General features: G+C 37.1%; 1 protein-coding gene across 1 annotated transcript; it reads right to left on the reverse strand.

Annotated features, from left to right (window-relative positions):
* Nucleotides 1-499: 499 nt before the first annotated feature.
* LOC143582481 (mediator of RNA polymerase II transcription subunit 15a-like) lies at nucleotides 500-19,565 on the reverse strand. The gene is made up of 13 exons (XM_077065031.1): nucleotides 19,447-19,565; nucleotides 19,213-19,324; nucleotides 19,033-19,138; nucleotides 17,924-18,264; nucleotides 17,821-17,878; nucleotides 16,545-17,018; nucleotides 16,410-16,480; nucleotides 16,220-16,294; nucleotides 14,700-15,503; nucleotides 14,002-14,313; nucleotides 13,691-13,867; nucleotides 984-1,072; nucleotides 500-832 (listed from the first exon to the last, which is right to left on the reverse strand). Exons 1-13 carry the CDS (start codon nucleotides 19,563-19,565, stop codon nucleotides 625-627), a joined length of 2,946 nt encoding a protein of 981 aa, XP_076921146.1. The 3' UTR covers nucleotides 500-624.
* Between the last annotated feature and the right edge of the window lie 3,016 nt (nucleotides 19,566-22,581).

A 22,581-nucleotide genomic window follows, 5' to 3' on the forward strand; every position in this document is an offset into this window, starting at 1 on the left:
ACTGAATAAAATTTCTGGATCCGCCATTGCCCTATAGCACCTGAAAATACAGAAAAAAAATGATGCACGACCATAACGTAAATTGTTCCTACAATCATTATTTAGTTCAAACAAAGATCATAGCTTAAGAATTTGGAAACACGTAAGTATAAGATGATAAAAGACTTGAATGCTTAATTCCATTTGATTACAATATATAGAAATACTAAAACCCTAATACTATATTGCAATAACAACGTGGTAATAATGATACGAATCAAAAGCCGAAAGAATCACGGTCGACCCAAGTATGAACAATGTTTATCAAGTCAAATCATGTTTTTCCAGGACAACATCAAGCATATATCATGTATCCAAATAATAAAATGGGTATCTAACCATATATCACTCAAAAATGAATTTATAAAGTCTTCTGTCCTGAAGAGAACAATGTACAAGCTGATCGATCTCAGTCTGTTCTTATAGTGAAGATGTTGAAGACGTATGTTTTATTTTTATTTTAGTTTCATCTTGGATATGATCCAAAACTGATTATTGCCTTTCACTATATCAAGAACTAAAAGTATTATCCGCGACATGATACACATTTTCAAAACGCAAAATCTGGTATCAGATTGTACAAACTCATGCAGCAGTTAGGCAGTCCTCCCATGCTCCATATTTAGAGGTGAAAGTGCCACCGCCACTTTGCTGCACGCACTCCAATATAACCGCACGGGCACAATCATCCCAAGTCCGTGCCATCTTCTCAAGTGACATCGGGTCACAAAGCCTTCTCACACAACTATTAAACCGCCATTTGACTTTTATAGAAAGATCTTCATATTCCTTGCTGTACATTGGAAACAAATATTTTGTCAAATGTGTCCAAACTCTAAACTACGTTTAAAATTATATATCTTGTCCTAATGATAAGGTCGAAATTGGAAATCACTCATTAGTGAGTCAACTCAAAAAAATTAACGAAAAAAACTGTTTCTTACTTGACTTCAACAGGCACCTTATCCAAGAGTATTGGGGAGCAATTCGGATAATTTGCAGGAACAAGCAATCGCAACGGTTGTATAGGTGGCTGCACATGTGTTAAATACATATTAGGACTGTAAACAAATGGAACATTCAGTGAACCCATTATAAACCTGAACAAAATAAACGAATGAACATGAACAAGATACTTTATTCATTTACAAAAATAGTCGAACTAGAACACATGCCTCGTTCGTTCATTTAAATTCGTTTATGTTCAATTATATTCGTTAGTTTACGTTTATTTAAGTCCATTACTTAACATTCGAGAATATACATTAAAAAAATTGATGTTCACATTTACCTTTAATTGGTTTTTGCTCAGTTATGTTTGCTTATCTGTTTTCAGCTACGTTCCTTCATTTACGTTCGTGAACTGCCTTTATACTGTTAATGAACGAATAAAAAAGAGCATGAACAATAAATTTTCTTAACGGACAAACGCGAACAAGAAAGCCCTGTCTTTGTTCAATTGTTTATTCGTTTAAAGTAAGACGAACAAACACGAACATGCTACATTTGTGCTCGTATACAAGTGCATCATAGTCGGCTATAAGGTAAATGTAACACCCCGCAACCGCAGCGGAAACGTAAACGAGATGCGACAGACACCTCTGATATCAACCACATTGTTTATAAAGAAAACTGAATACATTATTATACTTCAAATTACATTATCTTGTATTTCATTACCGTCTAGGTGATACACACATCATACAATACGATACATAATTCTATTTATTATAATGTATCCTAACATTCCGCACGCAAATCTTACACACATCAAGCACTTAGCACGTAAGCAATCACTTCATCTTAGTTGTACCTGAAAAGCATGTGAGAAAACGGGTCAACTACGAATAGTTGGTGAGTTTCACAATTCGGGTAAACCATGATAAATCATCATCAAAATATAATATTATCGATGTAATTATGCTGAGCCCACAAGTGAAACCTCTGACTATCACACACAACCCCCGTGGCATATCCCCCGCCCACGGACCCGTGGCATATCCCCCGCCCACGGAACTGCCCCAAACCGCTATGTCTAACATTACATAGCAAAATATATATAACACCCAAAATAGACATGTGCAACTGGCTGGGAAACATCAGCAAATCCATGCCGGACCAGTTGGGTTTGTCAGACCAATAGTACTATCCACACTCTACCGGCTTTCAGTTAATCACTCGTGTTCCGGGGCCTTAGAATGTTAGCAACTCAGACAATTACCATCTTAGTACATTTCCGTACGATTCCCGTACAATAAAATATATATAAATCCACGCAAATCCATGCGTTCAGTATGTACTTAAACATTTCAGTAAAAACATGCTTCCGCCCCGAGAAAATATTCGAAAACAGTTCAGAAAAAGGGGCTCGTGAAACTCACCTTAGCACATGCAAGCAGGTAACAACAATCATTATCAGTTAACACGTCCAATCTGTAATATGATCCCTACGATCGTTACTATACACTCATTATTAATATAACTTTAACCAAGTTAACCGGTACATCTGGGGACACTGTTAACCCATCACTGTACCCGTTATGGGGGCAAGGTTAACCCAGAAACACTTCTCCGGACTCAGATTGTGATGTCGTTTAGAGTTCAACAGTCAAATTTTCTAATAGCTTATTTTCCCCGTTTTGCGTGCCTAGCACGGTTACCCGTTTTTATGTTTCAAAAATGAGTTTGGTCACACACGACCCGAAAATAGTGGTTGACTGATAATTTAGTTTAAGTTGTGAAATTTGAGCTCGGTTTAGACGCCCCGATTGGCCGCGGGACCCGTTTCCGTCTTTGGCGTACCGGAAACTGTTAAATCGGTTAAAAATACCCAAATCATCCGAATTACTTTCGGATGATTCATTTTTACTTGTTTAATTCTATTATATGAAAATAGTTCATTTTTAGGGTTTTTATACACCAGTCAGTTCGTTTAGACGAACTTTACCGGTTTATGCGTTTTAGACTTTAAAAGTTTGATAATTAGCACAAATAATTACCCGTTTAATCTCGGATCTTGAAATTTTGCACAAACCACTTTTTGACAGTGGGGAATTTTATAAAAATATTTCCAGAATTAATTTTTATATTTAAAATTTATTTATCTATTTTTAAACACCATTTAAACACTAAATATGCCGTAAATACCAAACGATCTTAGAAAAATCCCAAATTTCTCCTGGATGTCCCCTGCCATCCACATAGTCCCCTGTAATTTTTCCAGAACCAAAATCTTCTTTTACATGCCATTTTCACTAAAACCGAGCTAGAAAACCCTAGAACTCGTTTAACTGAAAAGCCTTCTTAGACTTCTCCAACTGACCTCAAATTTTGTGTGTAACTTATACATGATATAAAAAGCTTATCTGAAATTTTCCAGAATTTTTCATGATATTTAACTATTTTTCATCATTTTTGGCCAAAACCGAGCATTTAATTCACCAAATATTCATCCTTTGTCCAAAAATTACCAAAAATTCACAGAACTCTTATTTTCATGTGTAGAACAACCCGGTAAAATTTCATGACCTAACTCTAAACCATCAACAATCTGTCCCAAAACACATACACCTAACATAAACCGAATATACCTTTCGTTTTCCGCCACTACAAGCTACAAACTCGTCTTTCCGCCTTATCTACCACTAAACACAGAGCCTACAAACAACATACCACAATACCAAGCAAGTTACACTCACGAGCAAGCCATTTCTTTCATGGTTTCGGTTATGATTCCAAAAACAAATATTTAACCGTAAAAATTCGTTTTTGATTCGTTTAACTCCTTTCTTGGACCAAGATCCCTTGTATAACCCGTATACATCACTTGATCATGCAAGAATCGGTTTTCATCATTGAAACCTCATTTTCTTGCAAACAAACTCAAGAAACGAAGATGAACACGTGCATAACTCGATCATTACCTCGTTTTTCTTGCTAGAACTCTCGGTTTTTGAATCATACTTTGGAGAGGATTGATGAACTTGGGAGTGTTTGTGTAAAAAGAAAAGAAATGAAGTGTGGTTTGAGGGGTGGTGGTCCGATCGGACTATGTGGGGGGTGGGGTGGGACCGACCTCTCCATTTTAGGCCACATGTTTGGATATCCGCAATCCGGATAATGTTTTGGATAATCTGGTTCAGTTCGTTTTTCGGTTAAATGTTTAATTCGGCTTAAAACGAGGCTAAAACGGTCGTTTTTCGGCTTAAAAATGAAATTTATATAAAACCGATTTAAAAACTTCAAAAACTTAAACCATGACATTTATTAACTTAAAACATCATATCATTAATTATCGCGCATCTTTTTCGGCTTGATCGATCATCTCTTGCTCGGTTTGGTATTAAAGGTTTCGTTTAATGTACCGACGTACCATTAAATCGAAATTCTTTTTCTGTGCCGTGCTTTACTTATCCCGAAGCATTAATGCTTCGTAACATCACTAAATATTATAGATATCGTCTATAATTGAACCCTCGATTCGTTCGGGTTTCAATAATTATTGATCGATTAATCGCATATTCAATGCGGTGAATTATATATTCACGTACAATCAATACAATGAACCATGTATTCTCGTATAATTACCATGGTAACTCATGTACCCGACATTAAATATGACGTAACTATCGTCTACCGGTTAGGGTATCCCTGGTTTCATCGGAATCGTTACATTCTCCCCCCGTTAAGAAATTTCATCCTCGAAATTTTACACGCCCACTATCCCCTTTCGAGAGAAAGGTGGGGGGGGGGGGGGTTTCTTCAGAATTCACCCTCGCGTTACCAGGTATAATCTGGTCCTCGCTGTGAATTCCACTTAATCTTAATCAATAAAGCTTGGTATGTCCAAACTGTTTAGTTTTCTCGTCTACTATCTCTACGGAATTATTTATCATATCAAGCATGTCTTCTATGAGTACTTCCATTACTAGTACTTTCGTTGCCTCATCGCTTAGGTACTTTTCAATCCGTATACATGGCAAAACATCATGTATAATACTTAGCCCCTGGAGTACTTTAATCGATAAACTAAATGACCAATCATGAAGATAGTCACATGAGGTCCAATATATTAAGGAGCTATTTTTCGGTTTTGCCAAACCTCATATCACCTCTCTAAGGTGATGCCTTAAAAATGTCTTGTCACCTCCTTCCAGTGACAATGGTTTCCTTTGAAGGTTGGCATAAATCCTTTGCCAATCACGCGCTGCTTTCAACTTATCTTAAATATTATAAATCCGATTGGTTGATTCTCGAATCAATTCAAATCTTATGGCTTGATCGACGCCCATTTTCAATTTAACAAATTGGTGATAAATACTTCACCCATAGAAAGCTTCAAGCTCTCGATGCTTCCTTCCCCGCCTTCCAATAATGGAAGTAGGATGACCATTTCGATCTGAGATAATTGAAAATGGTACTCCACGACGAGATACCATTTCAATATCATGAATTTGGGCGAGAATTCATTGTGGTAATCGACATAGATTGGAATGAAATGCGAGGATTGGTTAATCGATCCGCGATTACCCAATTTACCTCATGCCTTTGATATATCTTGGGAATTTGCGTCCCGAAACCCATTGTAATTTATCCCCGCTATCATTGGCGAATTTTCTGTCATTGTGGCGTTCCCAAGGGTTTTCGGTATGCAGCCTTATCTCTTGCATAACTTAAATTTTCACCAACATACGTAACCATATCTTACTCCACACTCGGTCATTAACAAAATCCTTTCAGATATTCGTATCATCAATAGTCCAATCCGATCCCGGATGTATGGAATATTTCGATCTATGCGCTTCGTCCATGATTAATTCACGAAGGTCATGGAGGGTCGGGATCCAAACCCAATTTTTTTGAAGTAGAGAATTTCGTCCACGCGTTGTTCGAAATTCTTCTCATTGCCGTAAAGTTCCTCCTTTTCCAATTGTTCCTCTTTCAACGTCTCACGTTGAGCGACTCGAATCAGGTCCGAAAGGTTCGACTGGACTATCATCCCCAGCACTCGCACTCGCAATGGCTTAACCCGATCTTTCCTACTCAAGGCATCGGCTACGACGTTAGCCTTGCCGGGGTGATAACGGATGTCACAGTCATAATCGCTTAACAACTCGACCCATCTTCGTTGCCTCATATTCAGTTCCTTCTGATCAAATATGTGCTGCAAACTTTTATGATCGGTGAAGATGGTGCACTTCGTACCGTAGAGATAATGTCTCCAGATTTTAAGTGCGAAGATAACCGCTCCCAGTTCTAAGTCGTGAGTAGTGTAATTTTTCTCGTGTACTTTTAACTGTCGGGAAGCATAGGCTATAACCTTATTATACTGCGTCAACACGCATCCTAACCCTTTACGCGATGCGTCACAATACGCGACAAAACCATCGTCTCCATCGGGGAGACTTAAAATCGGCGCTTGGCACAATTTTAATGGTTTCTATCTTATTTGGATCTTTGTGAAATCCTTGTTGCTTTACAACATGACCAAGGGATTATGCCTTCTTTATTCAAAATCACATTTCGAAAACTTCGCGTATAGCTCCTCTTGCTTTAACACTTCCACAATTTTCCTTAACCGTCGTTCGTGCTCTTCTTTACGTTGCGAATATATCAAAATATCATCAATGAATGTTATGACAAATTTGTCAAAATAAAGTTTACAAACTCGGTTCATGAGGTCCATGAATACTGCCGGTGCATTTGTTAGCCCAAAAGGCATAACTAAGAATTCATAATGGCCGTAGCGAGTCCGAAACGCTGTTGTTGCAACGTCCTCCTCTTGGATTTTTTTTTTTTTTTTTTTTTTGGTGATAACTATATCTAAGACCAATTTTCTAAAAATAAATCGCCCTTTGCAGTTGGTTAAACAGATCATTTACTTCGAAGAAGTGAATACCTATTCTTGATCGTCACTTTATTCAATTTTCCCTAATCAACACATATCCTAACACTTCCGTCCTTCATTTCTCAAATAACACTGGTGCACCCCATGGTGACTAACTAGGTCGTATAAAACCTTATCCAATAATTCTTGCATTTCAGTTGGTGCAAGTCGGTAAGGTGTTTTAGCAACAGGGCCAGCTTGAGGCATTAAATCGATTCTGAATTCGACCTGTCGGGTTGGCGGTAATCCAGGAAGTTCTTCTGGGAAAACTTCTGGATATTTACGTATCACCGAAACATCTTCTATATGTTTTCTTCTAAATCTGTGGCAATCACGTTTGTTAAATACACCACGTCTTCTTGACGTAATTATAACATCTTAAGACGAGATTAGAGTGGTAACATAATACCGTACACTTTTCTCTGTATCTAATCGCTTCATCGTCCGAAAGAGAGCTTCTAATCGTCTTATTTTCATATTTGATTTCAGCTTCATGTCGAGTTAGCCAATCCATGTTAGCTATTACGTCAAACTTCTTAACTCTATTGGTCGTATGTCAATAAGGAAAGGTTAATCGTTCATAATAATATGACAATTCCGAACAATTTAGTTAACCATTAGGGGTTTACCATTAGCGATTCTACAGTATAGGGTTCTATAGTTTCACTAATCGGTATCTTTCCAAATGATAGGAGGTTAACAGGAACTAACTTCTATCAACGACCGTAAAAACATCACTGAAGCCTATTGATTTAAAGCTACAACATACTTAATACCACCTTTGGATCATGACGTGCTTTATTTGAATTACTCACAAAAGCACGGCTCCTTGCTTGATCAGAGGTTGATGCTTGTCATGAGGTTCATCTTCCACGACACCTTGGTTCAACTTTGGGCAATTTCTCTTGAAACGTTCTGTACTGCCACATTCATAGCAAGTACAACTGTTTGGCATAATTTGATTTCTTTGGATGGATTGTTATTGAGGTTGCTGGGTTCGGAGTGGTTGTACACGAATGGGTTGGGGTTGCCGGTTCACATGGCTTCAATTGGTTCTACAATTGGGGCATTACGTCCATCTTTACCACACTTGTGGCCTACTATCACTCGACATTCTTCTTCCTGCCGATGACCATATTTTCCACATTTAGGGAAAGACCCTTCATGCGGTTCATGTTTTCACACCAGAACTAGTCTTGGTATAATTCTGGGTTGTAGGACATACCTACTTATTCAAAAGTCTATCTTGCACTATACCTTTATCATTTCTCTTCTTTAATACTCGACGTCTCACCTAACGTCCTTCCAGTCCGTTTCCCATAGAGTCAAATATATCAATGCTGGCTTGTGACACAACCCTTCCAAAGGTTGTATATTTTACAGGATTGACTATACTCCTTATCGATGGAGTTAGTCCCCAATATTGCGCTCACTTCGCTTAGTTTCAGGAGTAATTAGCCATGTTACCAGACATGACAATTCCTTCAAACGATTAGCGTTTCCTAAGTGATCAGCATACAACATTTCTATCTTCCATAGCTCAGTTTCCAATCTCTGAACTTAATTACTCGAATAAAAGTGCTCTAGCACAAGAATTTTAAATTCTGACCATATCATCTGAGTAAAAATTTTCTAACTATAATTTTGTACCATCGTGTTCCATCACGATACAACATAATCGACCAACATATCTGTAGCATATTTCACTACACTATGTTCTAGACTCTTACCAATATCCTTAACCATTTCGATCTTTTCTATCCACTCGCTAATCTATTCCTCCCTTTATCATCAGCAAACTATTAATAATTTCCTTAACACAACCAACAAACATATCCTTCATACCGGATCTAATTCATTACGACTACTATTCATGTTTAGTTTATAACTAATACTTGTAGTAATAATAGCATTCGGTGGAACATTATCACTCTTAGTAATAACACTAAGAGTTGAAGTGTTCATAATCATGTGATTGCTCGATCTATAATTCTGCGATCACATTTGCATCAACACTAACAGTGATCTGTGATACGACATCCGGTATCATCATCTGCTATCTTTGAGCAATCAACTGACTCATATCAATCTCCATCGTTGGAGTTATTCTTTTTATGTCATTCTGCTGTACTCATCCCGTACGCAGTAATCAATACTAATCTCACCGTATAACTCGTTACCAGCTCAATCATATCAACAGGTACACATACACACCAAATATTATCATACATATTACACATACCAGTATCTAGTATATATATATGTCCCACAATATAATAACATACGGACTTAACCTGACGTCGGTTAACGTTTAAATATATTTCATAACCCTTGTCATCAACTGACATATAGATCTTTCTCAACAAAGATTAATGTTTAATATACTTGATTTCAATATCCTTCTGCATGTCAGCATAACCGATACATGCTCACCGTGCGCACCAAACGATTACGTACCACGGAGTTATAATATCCGTGTTTATTCGTATATCCGGCATACACAGTATACCACCTACGAACGAATAACCAACTATCCTATAATGATTCCAACACCTTTTTGTGTATGGGTAATCATTCTATTCGAGTATACATGGGCATAGGCATCTAACGAATGTAAGGTTAACATAGGGAGTTGCAAGGTTCAAGGTAATCGCGCAACATGGGTTGCCTTCAATATTATTAACTACCATTATGGGAAACTCTATCACTTGCTCCGTCAATGTTCTCAGGCGTTCTAGGTTTGCTAAAATCAGTAATTCTCGATCTGGAGGTGGTATGTCTCATATGTTTGAGAGTGAGCAATACATATATATATTTCTATATATTATTTTTATCTGCTCATTTATTATCAAATTCATTATTATTATTATTTTATTTTATTTTATTTATTTATTTATCTTAATGGAATAAGAATGGGTTCAGGTACAGGTCCATCCGTACGTGAGGGTCGGCAGTTCGGGTGATCATAGGGAGTTATTAAGATATACGGTACCGGTGTTGGTAGGGTAAGGGATTTATCAATTTTGGTTGGGAGTGACGGTTACTAGATATTTCTGGTTAATATCAAACGGGAGATCTAACTTGGTACTACCATAACTATGGCCCGATAAGTCAGACTTATCATCAACCGATGCTCTAGAAATTTCAGCATCCTCGGTACTTTTATTATTTCATCCCCCGGTTCCTTATCCGGGTCCTATTTCTCAATTCATGTACCCACAAGATATGTACATATATATATATACACATTAGCACGTATAAATAATATTATATACTTTACACATATGTTGCCATTTTTACCTATTAATGTACCCCGTGACTTCCCCTGAATTCCCTCATGCGGACAAGTCTGTTATTATGTTCCGGACCAAAATAACTCACTTGTCCATCCAAGTTCATCCAGATCTCGTCATTATAAATTATTAGTTGATATTCAGATCCTATAATACTTGAGCTACTGGTTATATTTTAGGTATCTTTTAAAGACATCCTAATTCTTTTATAACCAATGGCTCTGATACCAACTTCTGTAACACCCCGCAACCGCAGCGGAAACGTAAACGGGATGCGACAGACACCTCTGATATCAACCACATTGTTTATAAAGAAAACTGAATACATTATTATATTTCAAATTACATTATCTTGTATTTCATTACCGTCTAGGTGATACACACATCATACAATACGATACATAATTCTATTTATTATAATGTATCCTAACATTCCGCACGCAAATCTTACACACATCAAGCACTTAGCACGTAAGCAATCACTTCATCTTAGTTGTACCTGAAAAGCATGTGAGAAAACGGGTCAACTACGAATAGTTGGTGAGTTTCACAATTCGGGTAAACCATGATAAATCATCATCAAAATATAATATTATCGATGTAATTATGCTGAGCCCACAAGTGAAACCTCTGACTATCACACACAACCCCCGTGGCATATCCCCCGCCCACGGACCCGTGGCATATCCCCCGCCCACGGAACTGCCCCAAACCGCTATGTCTAACATTACATAGCAAAATATATATAACACCCAAAATAGACATGTGCAACTGGCTGGGAAACATCAGCAAATCCATGCCGGGCCAGTTGGGTTTGTCAGACCAATAGTACTATCCACACTCTACCGGCTTTCAGTTAATCACTCGTGTTCCGGGGCCTTAGAATGTTAGCAACTCAGATAATTACCATCTTAGTACATTTCCGTACGATTCCCGTACAATAAAATATATATAAATCCACGCAAATCCATGCGTTCAGTATGTACTTAAACATTTCAGTAAAAACATGCTTCCGCCCCGAGAAAATATTCGAAAACAGTTCAGGAAAAGGGGCTCGTGAAACTCACCTTAGCACATGCAAGCAGGTAACAACAATCATTATCAGTTAACACGTCCAATCTGTAATATGATCCCTACGATCGTTACTATACACTCATTATTAATATAACTTTAACCAAGTTAACCGGTACATCTGGGGACACTGTTAACCCATCACTGTACCCGTTATGGGGGCAAGGTTAACCCAGAAACACTTCTCCGGACTCAGATTGTGATGTCGTTTAGAGTTCAACAGTCAAATTTTCTAATAGCTTATTTTCCCCGTTTTGCGTGCCTAGCACGGTTACCCGTTTTTATGTTTCAAAAATGAGTTTGGTCACACACGACCCGAAAATAGTGGTTGACTGATAATTTAGTTTAAGTTGTGAAATTTGAGCTCGGTTTAGACGCCCCGATTGGCCGCGGGACCCGTTTCCGTCTTTGGCGTACCGGAAACTGTTAAATCGGTTAAAAATACCCAAATCATCCGAATTACTTTCGGATGATTCATTTTTACTTGTTTAATTCTATTATATGAAAATAGTTCATTTTTAGGGTTTTTATACACCAGTCAGTTCGTTTAGACGAACTTTACCGGTTTATGCGTTTTAGACTTTAAAAGTTTGATAATTAGCACAAATAATTACCCGTTTAATCTCGGATCTTGAAATTTTGCACAAACCACTTTTTGACAGTGGGGAATTTTATAAAAATATTTCCAGAATTAATTTTTATATTTAAAATTTATTTATCTATTTTTAAACACCATTTAAACACTAAATATGTCGTAAATACCAAACGATCTTAGAAAAATCCCAAATTTCTCCTGGATGTCCCCTGCCATCCACATAGTCCCCTGTAATTTTTCCAGAACCAAAATCTTCTTTTACATGCCATTTTCACTAAAACCGAGCTAGAAAACCCTAGAACTCGTTTAACCGAAAAGCCTACTTAGACTTCTCCAAATGACCTCAAATTTTGTGTGTAACTTATACATGATATAAAAAGCTTATCTGAAATTTTCCAGAATTTTTCATGATATTTAACTATTTTTCATCATTTTTGGCCAAAACCGAGCATTAAATTCACCAAATATTCATCCTTTGTCCAAAAATTACCAAAAATTCACAGAACTCTTATTTTCATGTGTAGAACATCCCGGTAAAATTTCATGACCTAACTCTAAACCATCAACAATCTGTCCCAAAACACATACACCTAACATAAACCGAATATACCTTTCGTTTTCCGCCACTACAAGCTACAAACTCGTCTTTCCGCCTTATCTACCACTAAACACAGAGCCTACAAACAACATACCACAATACCTAGCAAGTTACACTCACGATCAAGCCATTTCTTTCATGGTTTCGGTTATGATTCCAAAAACAAATATTTAACCGTAAAAATTCGTTTTTGATTCGTTTAACTCCTTTCTTGGACCAAGATCCCTTGTATAACCCGTATACATCACTTGATCATGCAAGAATCGGTTTTCATCATTGAAACCTCATTTTCTTGCAAACAAACTCAAGAAACGAAGATGAACACGTGCATAACTCGATCATTACCTCGTTTTTCTTGCTAGAACTCTCGGTTTTTGAATCATACTTTGGAGAGGATTGATGAACTTGGGAGTGTTTGTGTAAAAAGAAAAGAAATGAAGTGTGGTTTGAGGGGTGGTGGTCCGATCGGACTATGTGGGGGGTGGGGTGGGACCCACCTCTCCATTTTAGGCCACATGTTTGGATATCCGCAATCCGGATAATGTTTTGGATAATCTGGTTCAGTTCGTTTTTCGGTTAAATGTTTAATTCGGCTTAAAACGAGGCTAAAACGGTCGTTTTTCGGCTTAAAAATGAAATTTATATAAAACCGATTTAAAAACTTCAAAAACTTAAACCATGACATTTATTAACTTAAAACATCATATCATTAATTATCGCGCATCTTTTTCGGCTTGATCGATCATCTCTTGCTCGGTTTGGTATTAAAGGTTTCGTTTAATGTACCGACGTACCATTAAATCGAAATTCTTTTTCTGTGCCGTGCTTTACTTATCCCGAAGCATTAATGCTTCGTAACATCACTAAATATTATAGATATCGTCTATAATTGAACCCTCGATTCGTTCGGGTTTCAATAATTATTGATCGATTAATCGCATATTCAATGCGGTGAATTATATATTCACGTACAATCAATACAATGAACCATGTATTCTCGTATAATTACCATGGTAACTCATGTACCCGACATTAAATATGACGTAACTATCGTCTACCGGTTAGGGTATCCCTGGTTTTGTCGGAATCGTTACAGTAAAGGAGTGTTTGGATTTGCATTTTAAATTGATTACATTTTATGCATAAAAAACACAAATATGATTATATGTAGAATTCTAATTTTTTAAGGAATAAATAGAGTAAAATACCATTTGGACGGACGCGTATTGCGATTTGAGATTTGGACCAAGAGCTACAGCACTATATGAGCACTTAACAATGGTTCCTTTACCATCTGAGTCAGCATTTTCCTGGCTAATATCAACCACAGTATCTATCAGTCCTTGGTTTATTTTCCTTATTTCATCCAAGAGTGGATGCTTCATCTGCGACATTTTCACACATGTTAATAATAATAATAATAATAATAATAATAATAATACTGTTAATAGAGAAAATTGCACAAATTCTGTCAACCACACTAACTGATTAAAGAATAATACAGATGAAGATATAATACCTCAACCCGAGGCCTTTTTATGGTAGAAGTTGCAGTGGATTCCAGTTCTGAATTCTCCAAATACTTTAACTGATTAAAGCTATCATTCACACAGCATGGAGATGATACAACATTTATAAACATTGGATTCATTAAGTGTTTCGTTTTTCTTTTTCCAGTAGTTGTTGTGTATGCCATGGCAACCAGGTCCTGACTAACTGCATTAATAGATTCGCCATCCGATGTGGGTTCTACAACGCTATCGCCCATACTAACAACCATATCAATGTCTTTAACTGAAGCACTCAAAGATTTTGATGAAATTGACTTTATCTGTTATGAAAGATATACACAAGGTGTCAGACTAAAAGTGTCAAATGTTATTTTAAACATTATATTCTTTCAGTAATTTTCAAGTTTTTAGACTAAACGAACAATTAGACGAACAAGGCTTTCATGTTCGTGTTCGTTAATTAATAAAAAAGGGGATGTTCGTGTTCATTTATGTTCGTTAACATCATACACGATAACATAACTAAGCTAAAATCAGATAAAAGTAATTTGAAGAAGAATGTGTTTGGCCTAAAAAGTTATTAAAACTAGATTAAGTTGTAACGTTCCGAAAATTTTAAATGAATAAACTAACAAACAAACTTAACCAAATGTAAATTAGCGAACATAAATGAACTAACATAAACGAATTTTAAGTGATTACTGACCACTTTAAGTAAACGCTCAAGTGGCTGTTCAACAGTGGTTGACTTTCCAGAAACAACTGAAGCATCAGTGGCATGATTGACATCAGGATTTGAAGTTGACATGCCAGGTGTACATATAATTCCCTCATTAGATAGTAGCGAAGCACCCAAACTAACAATTTTATCGGGGTCTCCTTGCACGTTAGATGTAGATGGAGTTGATGGAGACGACACCACAAGTGCTGAGCTGGCTGGTTGCAAAGGTGTGCTGGATTTAGTCACAGAACTCAACTGTTTCAATGACTCTGACTTTATTTCCTGTTTAATCTTCAACTCGTTAGCATCGTTTATTTGATGCTGTGGTTGGTTTACATTCAACTTTGTGTTATGCTTTGTTTGCTGGTGAAGTAACTGTTGCTTTTGCAGTAACTGTTGCTGCATTTGTCGGCTTTGAAGTTGCTTCAGTTGCTGATGTGGAAGCATACTCATCATATACTGCTGTGGATTTGAAACCAAATTATGGTGCAAAGTGACCAAGTTATTATGCTGTAAGTTCATCTGACTTTCATGAGGCTGTATTTGTGTCTGCTGTGATTGCTGCATTTGATTCATACGTTGTTGTTGGAGTGTTGGCGCGAGTTTGCGCCTTTGTGAAGTTATGAGATTAACAATTTCTTTCTCGTACACACCCAAAGTTTCTTTATGGTTTAGAGTTATGTTGTTTTTCAGGAGTTTTAGAAATTTCATGCAGCATTCCAACGTATGTTTATATTTTTTCAGCCTCTCAACTTGGTCTCCATTTGGTGGCTGAGAAAAAGAATCATGCTGGTCAACAAAAATCAAACATGAAACTAAAATGATATTTGTAGAGGTGGAAAGATATGGATCAAGACGAGTATGGGTTAAAACGTGTCATGTTCTAGCCTGTTTTGACTCGCAAACACCCTTTTGCCTTTTTTATATGATTATTTTTACCTGAACATAGATCGTGCTCATGAACGCTCGGTAATGTGTTCATTTATGTTTGTTAATTTTTCATTCGATTACATTCCTTAATCTTCATTGTTTATATTCGTCATTATATTTTTAAATCTTAATTTTTAGTTTAATAGCTTCAAATTCTTTTATGACTTTTAATTTTTATTAGTTTATTATCTTAACTTTTATATTAGAAACACACCAGTTCTTAACTTCATATTTATTTTGTGCGATTATGTCTAATACTTGAGTATATGATTAAATATATTGATTTTTTAAATTAATATATGTTGGTTTGTGTTCACTTGTTCGTTTGCGTTTATGATTGAAATTAACGAACGAACACAAAGAAAATTGTTTTGTTAACGAACGTACATGGATAAAAATTCTGTTCGGTTAATGGTTCATGAACTGGTCGTTTTTCTAATAAATGCTTAACAAACATGAACAAGGCCTTGTTAGGTTCAGTTCAGTTAGGTTCGTTTACAGCCCTAGCTGTATGCAGTTACGCATTAAATGATTGTGCAAAAGAGGTTGAAAATGAATATGACCAAGAAACTTACCTGCTGCAATCTGGCTCTACAAATCCGGTACATGTCAGCCAACTCTTGAAAATACTTGTCTTTCATAGCTTTCACCTGTAAATAAAAGATCATAGTTTCATGTTTCACATTATACGAATAAAAAATAGATCCATAATTGTATTATTCATTTTTCTTTAAAATTAAAGTAGTTGGATCATGGATGTAACACCTTTTGATACACCTCTTCTTGCCAATCTCCACTGTTTGGATGTCCTGTCTGAGCTGTCGAATCTGAAGACGCTACAATAAATAAAAAATAAATTTTTAAAAATATCATTTTAAACAAAACCATGATATAACTTACTTGATGAAGCTTCTGGCATAGCTCTCTGTTGATTAAATGATGTTGGAAGCCTCTGTTTCATATTAACTTGATGTTGAAACTGAGCTGACTGTGTTTGTAACTGCTGCTGTAATTCCATTTGTGCCCTTTGACTTTGAGTTGACTGCATGAGGTGTGATGAATGTTGGTTGTTCAGCATGGAGTTACCAGATTGAGTTCCGAGTGACTGCGGTTGTTTTGGACTATTTTGAGGGCCCAAATGCTGCTGCTGATGAATACCAGAAAAGTTGTTATGTTGACCAATTGACTGCACACTGGAAAGACTATTCTGCTGGCCGAACATTCTCGGCTGCTGCTGTCTTTGTTGTCTTAGGACCATTTGTTGATAGTGTTGACTCACGGGCTGACCCGATTGTGGATAATGAGGTTGCTGAGTTTGTTTAATTGTAGAAAGAGAAGATGGTTGCAACGTTGTGGGCTGCATAAATGCATAACATATTGTAGAGATTAGAGTTTAAAAGCTCATCTCACTATACTTGAAACTTGGTCAACTCGGGTCAAACAGGTTGAGTGGGTTAATCAAGTTGAGATTAACCCAAAGCGTCATACATGTTAACAAGACACGACACGGAGTTAAACAGGCTTTGGTTTGACTATTGAGCATAACAGCTGCTTTCGTGTCATAAACATGTCGACACGTCTAAGACACCATCAAACCCTGGTCAATCTGTTTAGACCCGATTATACATATTTACAAGTTTAACCTTTTCAAAAAAAATATACATATTTATGTTACTGAACCCTATAAAGCTTCTTTAACTCAATTAGTCCTACGCTCCTACAGCTTTCTTCCTTTACGGATCTCAATTTTTAGTGATCTTTACTTTATTTTGTTATCTGTTAACTGTATCGTGTCATGTCGAGTCGTGACAGTAAACAGGAGATATTAATCGTGTTAAACAAGTTGTGTCGTGTAACACGTATATAAACAGACTCATGCTCGGAAAATGCCACGATTAGTTTATCGTGTCATGTTCATGTTTAGCAGTCGTGTTAATCGTGTCTGACTTGTTTAACACGTTTACACCTGTCTTGCCAGCCTTGAAAGCTGATTTTAAAAATATATTATATTTTATTAGTATAATACGATTTTGTAATAATAGTTAATATGCTAATATTTTTATTTTTCAAACAAGTTTGACAAATGGATCAACCCGTGTTGACCAGAATCCTTTTTAACACTCCAACATTGGCACCTGTAGTTGAGAAGGTTGGAAATGAGTTGGCTGCAACAAACTCTGCTGCTGCTGCTGAATGTGTGGTTGCACAGAGGTTAAATTATTATTATTATTATTATTATTATTGTTGTTGTTGTTGTTGTTGTTGTTGTTGTTGTTGTTAATATTAATATTATTCTGTTGGAGCTTCGGCTTTGCAATTTGATGTGGCTGCTGCTGATAAAGATAATGCGGCGAGCGCTGACTTCCTGATAGATGCCTTTGACTTACAAAATTGCTGGGAGGTATTCCATGTCCCATGTTATTTCCAACAGAAATGTTTTGAATATTCTGCAAGCTTGAATTTTGGCCAGTCAAGTGTGCTATGCCATTGCCAGGTGGCACTCCAGATGATGAAACATTATTGTGGATGCTTTGAGGTAAAACTTGTTTACCAGCTTGAGGATAACTAGAGGGTACAGGTATAGAAGGTGGTTGAGTTTCACCTTGGTTATTGAGTTGACCTTATGGTGAAATAAACCAAAAAGATACTGAATATGTTATAAATGAGTAAAATAAAATATAATGTTTGAATAAAAGCTCAAAATTTCCTTTTTTCGGAAAAAAGACACTTGCATTTAACCGGGGATAGGCTTGTAAATGAAGCACACGGACACAAACTGGGCATGTTCATGCTCGTTCATTTAACTTTATCTGACCAAACGATTGACATGAATAATTAAACATCAAGGTTTTCTTGTTCGTGTTCGTTTATGGTCGTTTGTTAACAGTATAAATCAACAGTTCACGAATGCAAATGAACACAAAGAAAGTACTAATTTAAAAATACTCGAGGTAACTCCAATTAAAAGTAAATGGGGACATCAATCCGTTCGGCCTAAATAATAATGGGAGATATTTTCGTTTCATAATATTAAAATAAATTGTAATGGACCCAAAAAATTTAACTACTATATAAATGAACTTAAATCACGTAAATTAACAAACATAAATGAGCATAAACGAGCGTAAATGAATTAACATTCATGAACATAAATGAACAGACGAGATATTCGTTCATGTTCCTTCTTTTGTTAAACAACGAACATAAAGTCATAAACAAACTTCAGGCCTAACCGAAGAGGTCCCAAAATAACAATCTCACGATGAAACAAAAGGAGTGATTTATAAACTCATGACCTATAAAAATTTAATCCAGTTGTTAAATATATAGAAAGAAACATACGGTATTTTAATAAACGGAATAAAGTTATCATAGTAGTTAAACGTACCTGGATCAGAAGGGTTTAGAGTAGTACAAGCAGAGTTGGACATATGATTTGCAAATCTATTCTGCAAGCTCAGCAACTTGCTAGATATTTTGCGCATATAATCATCCTGCAAAACCAAAATAAATAATGAAATGTACGTTTGCATAACTTATAATAAATACTTTTCAAGATAATACAAACATAGTTTGTTGCAGCAGTATAAATCTTGTCTTCAATCCTCAAAGCAATGTCCTTTAGTTCATGCAGCTTCTCTTGTCCAGAAAACTGAACATGCTTCTTCAAGTCATCCATTCTACATAGACACATATATCAGAGTAAAAAACATAATAAAGAGGTTATATGTAAATAAAGAACTTGTTGAACCATAAATTAGAAAAGAAAGAAAAGAAAACCATAACATACATACATACATACATCTTAATGACGATCTTATGGCGTGTTTCGGGTGAGACGAGAGTCCTTACGGAGGATTCCACGGAGGAAGGAGGAGGAGGAGGAGGTTGATTAGGCCTGGGCCAATTGCTTGTATCCATGGCCGATTTGCAATGCTATGTTATTATAATATATAAAATAAAATCAATATTTAAGATCAGATCAAACAGCCAAAATGAAATGATTACGAGTGGAATTACGTTGATTAAGCGAGATGAATCGATGGGATGATGATCAAGATCAATATCATGGATTTGTGTGTTTGTTTAGTTTTGTAACTTGTAACCCTTCCTTTTCATGCAGCGTAAACATCGGATGACCACCCCACTCCACTGTTGTTTATTCCTGTAAATAAATTAATTAATTGTATGTGTGGGCTGCGTGTTGTTTCTCACTTTTCGGTCTTTTTTTTTAGAAACTGTGTCACTCTGACTTTAACCAATCATTCCGTATTAAGTACGTTTGTTTTGTTAGAAAATGTTGCTACAACAAGAAAATTGCAGCCAACTCAGAGCTTCTTAGTATCTGCTAACAATAAAGAACACCGTTACCAATATTGCAAGAGGGGTCTTCTTCGGTCAGCCTCCGGTGTGAAAATAAAAATTTCGATAATTAGGGTGATAAACAAAAGAGATAGGTATAAAGTGAGAGCAGAGAGAGTGGAATGAGTTTACCATGTATTATGATTCCTTTTAGAGATATTGGTATTTAACACTCTCAACCTTCATTCATTGTCAATAACACTCCCAACTCACGATTTGTCTCCCACCACTTCATACTTGTAACTTGTTTTCTTCTGTCATTCCCGAACCTAACAACTTGTTTTCTTCTGTCATTCCTGAACCTAACAGACCCTAATGCCGTTAGTTTTTTTTGTGACGTGACATGTTTTTGCTGACGTGACATTCTTACGTGGAAAATACCTATTCTAGCTAGAAAAAAGGCCCTAATTTCATATACCACCATTTATAATACATATAGAGGTAGGGTAGTGAAAAGACCCAAATACCCATAACAGATCATTCGCGGGTTAATCAAGACTTCCTCAGAAGTCACCCGTGGAACGTACTTATCACCCCCATAACTCAAGTCAGAGGAAGATTAAGAAAAAACTCTAGAGACCGCCTACGGGTCGATCAAGACGTCCTCAGAAGTCATCCGCTAGATACCCTTTCCAAGCGCGAAGATGACTAGAGGGTGACGTCAGCAAATCAGTTGTAACTAACTTCCTTCTAGAAGATTTACACGAAGATCTTTCTTTGGAAAGCACGTGAAGTAACAACCAATCAGAGAAGGACAGCTGGCAAGGCTGTTATAACCGTGCGCATGGCCAGATACCCCCGTCCTATCACATATTGACACGTGTACACATTGTTACAAAAAGCATCTTCTAGAAAGGAACAGTTGCACCAATAATATTCCCTTGCCCTTCGGCTATAAATACATCATTCGTCATCACAAGGTATTCATCCACACTTCACTTATCTAATCAATTACTTATTACTTTCTCTTTCTATAACTGTACTTATTCTAACGCCGGAGAGTGGTTACGAGAAGACCCCCCTCGTGTCCTTCCCGTAACGAGCTCACGGTGGTTATTTTGCAGGTTTCCATCATTGGACTTGGAGTGAGACGATTGTGTTACCGTATTGTTCATTACCCGACCTGTACCCTGTGGACTCATTGATCTAACCCCTTTGGGATTAGATCTGTGTTTGTGCTAGAATTGTCAGAGTTTTGTTTGTTTGGGTAATATGAGTCAATCTCTTCAAGGTCCGACGGAAACTCCGGCGGTGATCAGACGTTCAGGCGGAGGTTCGGCTTCGGCGGGACCAACTCCTGGCGATTTAGGACATGTGACAGTGGATGCTCGTCGAATTCGTCGGGAGACAGATCTGGAAACTCTCATCCAACGAGATCTTACCATCAGCATGTCAAATCTGAGGGGACTCAGCCTCCTGAGGAATGGTTGTAGCAGCAACAACAGAAGGTTATCACCGAGTACGAACGTATTCTACGAGAGAAGAGAATCTGTGCTCGGACTTTGGTGTATGATGACGTGTTGTTGCGTTCTCCGTCTCCTCCATCATCAATCAGGCGAAGTCAGATGAGAGAAAATTCTAGAACCTAGTTACTTTCGGATAAAGATATGGAGGATAGAAGTCGTGATAGAGGTTGTCCGATGATGCGAGGGTTTTCCCGCAGATCTGTGTACGACAAGAGTCATGCTTCTAGAAGTTGAGATCCTACATATCGTCGTGATGAGGCTAGTTACTTTAGCGACAATAGTCAAATTCATGGTAGGGAAGAAATTAGTCGTCCGCATGCGGTGGTTCGACATACTGAATATTACAGTGATGCGGAAGAAGATTTTACAAAGCCGTATCGTCCTGTGGCATTTGCAGAAAAATCAAAGTTTGCCCTGCGAATTGCTACCGCTCCTTTTCCGGACAATGTGAAATCCCTACCAATTTGGGAAAATACAATGGAATGACAGACCCGAACGATCATTTGCTTAATTTTGTTGCGGTAGGGGGAGTCATCGGTTGGACTCTTCCTTACTGGTGCCAGATGTTTGCTTTAACGTTGACGTGAGCTGCGCGTGAATGGTTCGAGAAGTTACCAAATGGGCATATCAAAAGTTGGGATTATTTGGTAGCCAAGTTCTCCTAACACTGCAGTCAACAACGAAAACACACGCAAGACCCCTATGAGATTTTAGATGCCATTAGGCTCGACAATGAATCTGTGGAAGATTTTATAACGCGTTTCAACGAGGAAAGTTTAAACATCGGGAGAATCAGTGAAGATATGCTACGTGGAGCTTTCTGCAAGAATGTGCGGAGCGGCGCTTTGATTCGTTGTTTAACAGGAAAGGATGGAATGCCTAAGGCATGGGATGAGATAATGTCTGCGGCTAAACTCTTTGCCAGAACAAAAAAAACTTTGGGGTCTGAAAGCCCAAAACAAAAAACTAAGATAGAGTTAAGCAGTCTGCAGATAAATAAACTAGCTAGTGGTTCGATATGGTCTAGACTTGAACCATCTGCGGAGACTTCGAAACAACCATACGCGAGAACATTAATTGGTAACAAAAACAAGGATCGGAATTTCACA

This window comes from Bidens hawaiensis, unplaced genomic scaffold (genome assembly GCF_021521415.1).
Source record: "Bidens hawaiensis isolate Kalapana, Puna unplaced genomic scaffold, B.hawaiensis_p1.1 tig00031757_1, whole genome shotgun sequence".
Classification (NCBI taxonomy): domain Eukaryota; kingdom Viridiplantae; phylum Streptophyta; class Magnoliopsida; order Asterales; family Asteraceae; genus Bidens; species Bidens hawaiensis.

Coding starts and splice junctions, on each gene's coding strand:
- LOC143582481 (XM_077065031.1), bottom strand. CDS start 19,565: ATGGATACAAGCAATTGGCCCAGGCCTAATCAACCTCCTCCTCCTCCT. Junction 19,325..19,446: donor CATAAGATCGTCATTAAGAT/GTATGTATGTAT, acceptor GTGTCTATGTAG/AATGGATGACTTGAAGAAGC. Junction 14,314..14,699: donor TTGAGCGTTTACTTAAAGTG/GTCAGTAATCAC, acceptor CTTTCATAACAG/ATAAAGTCAATTTCATCAAA.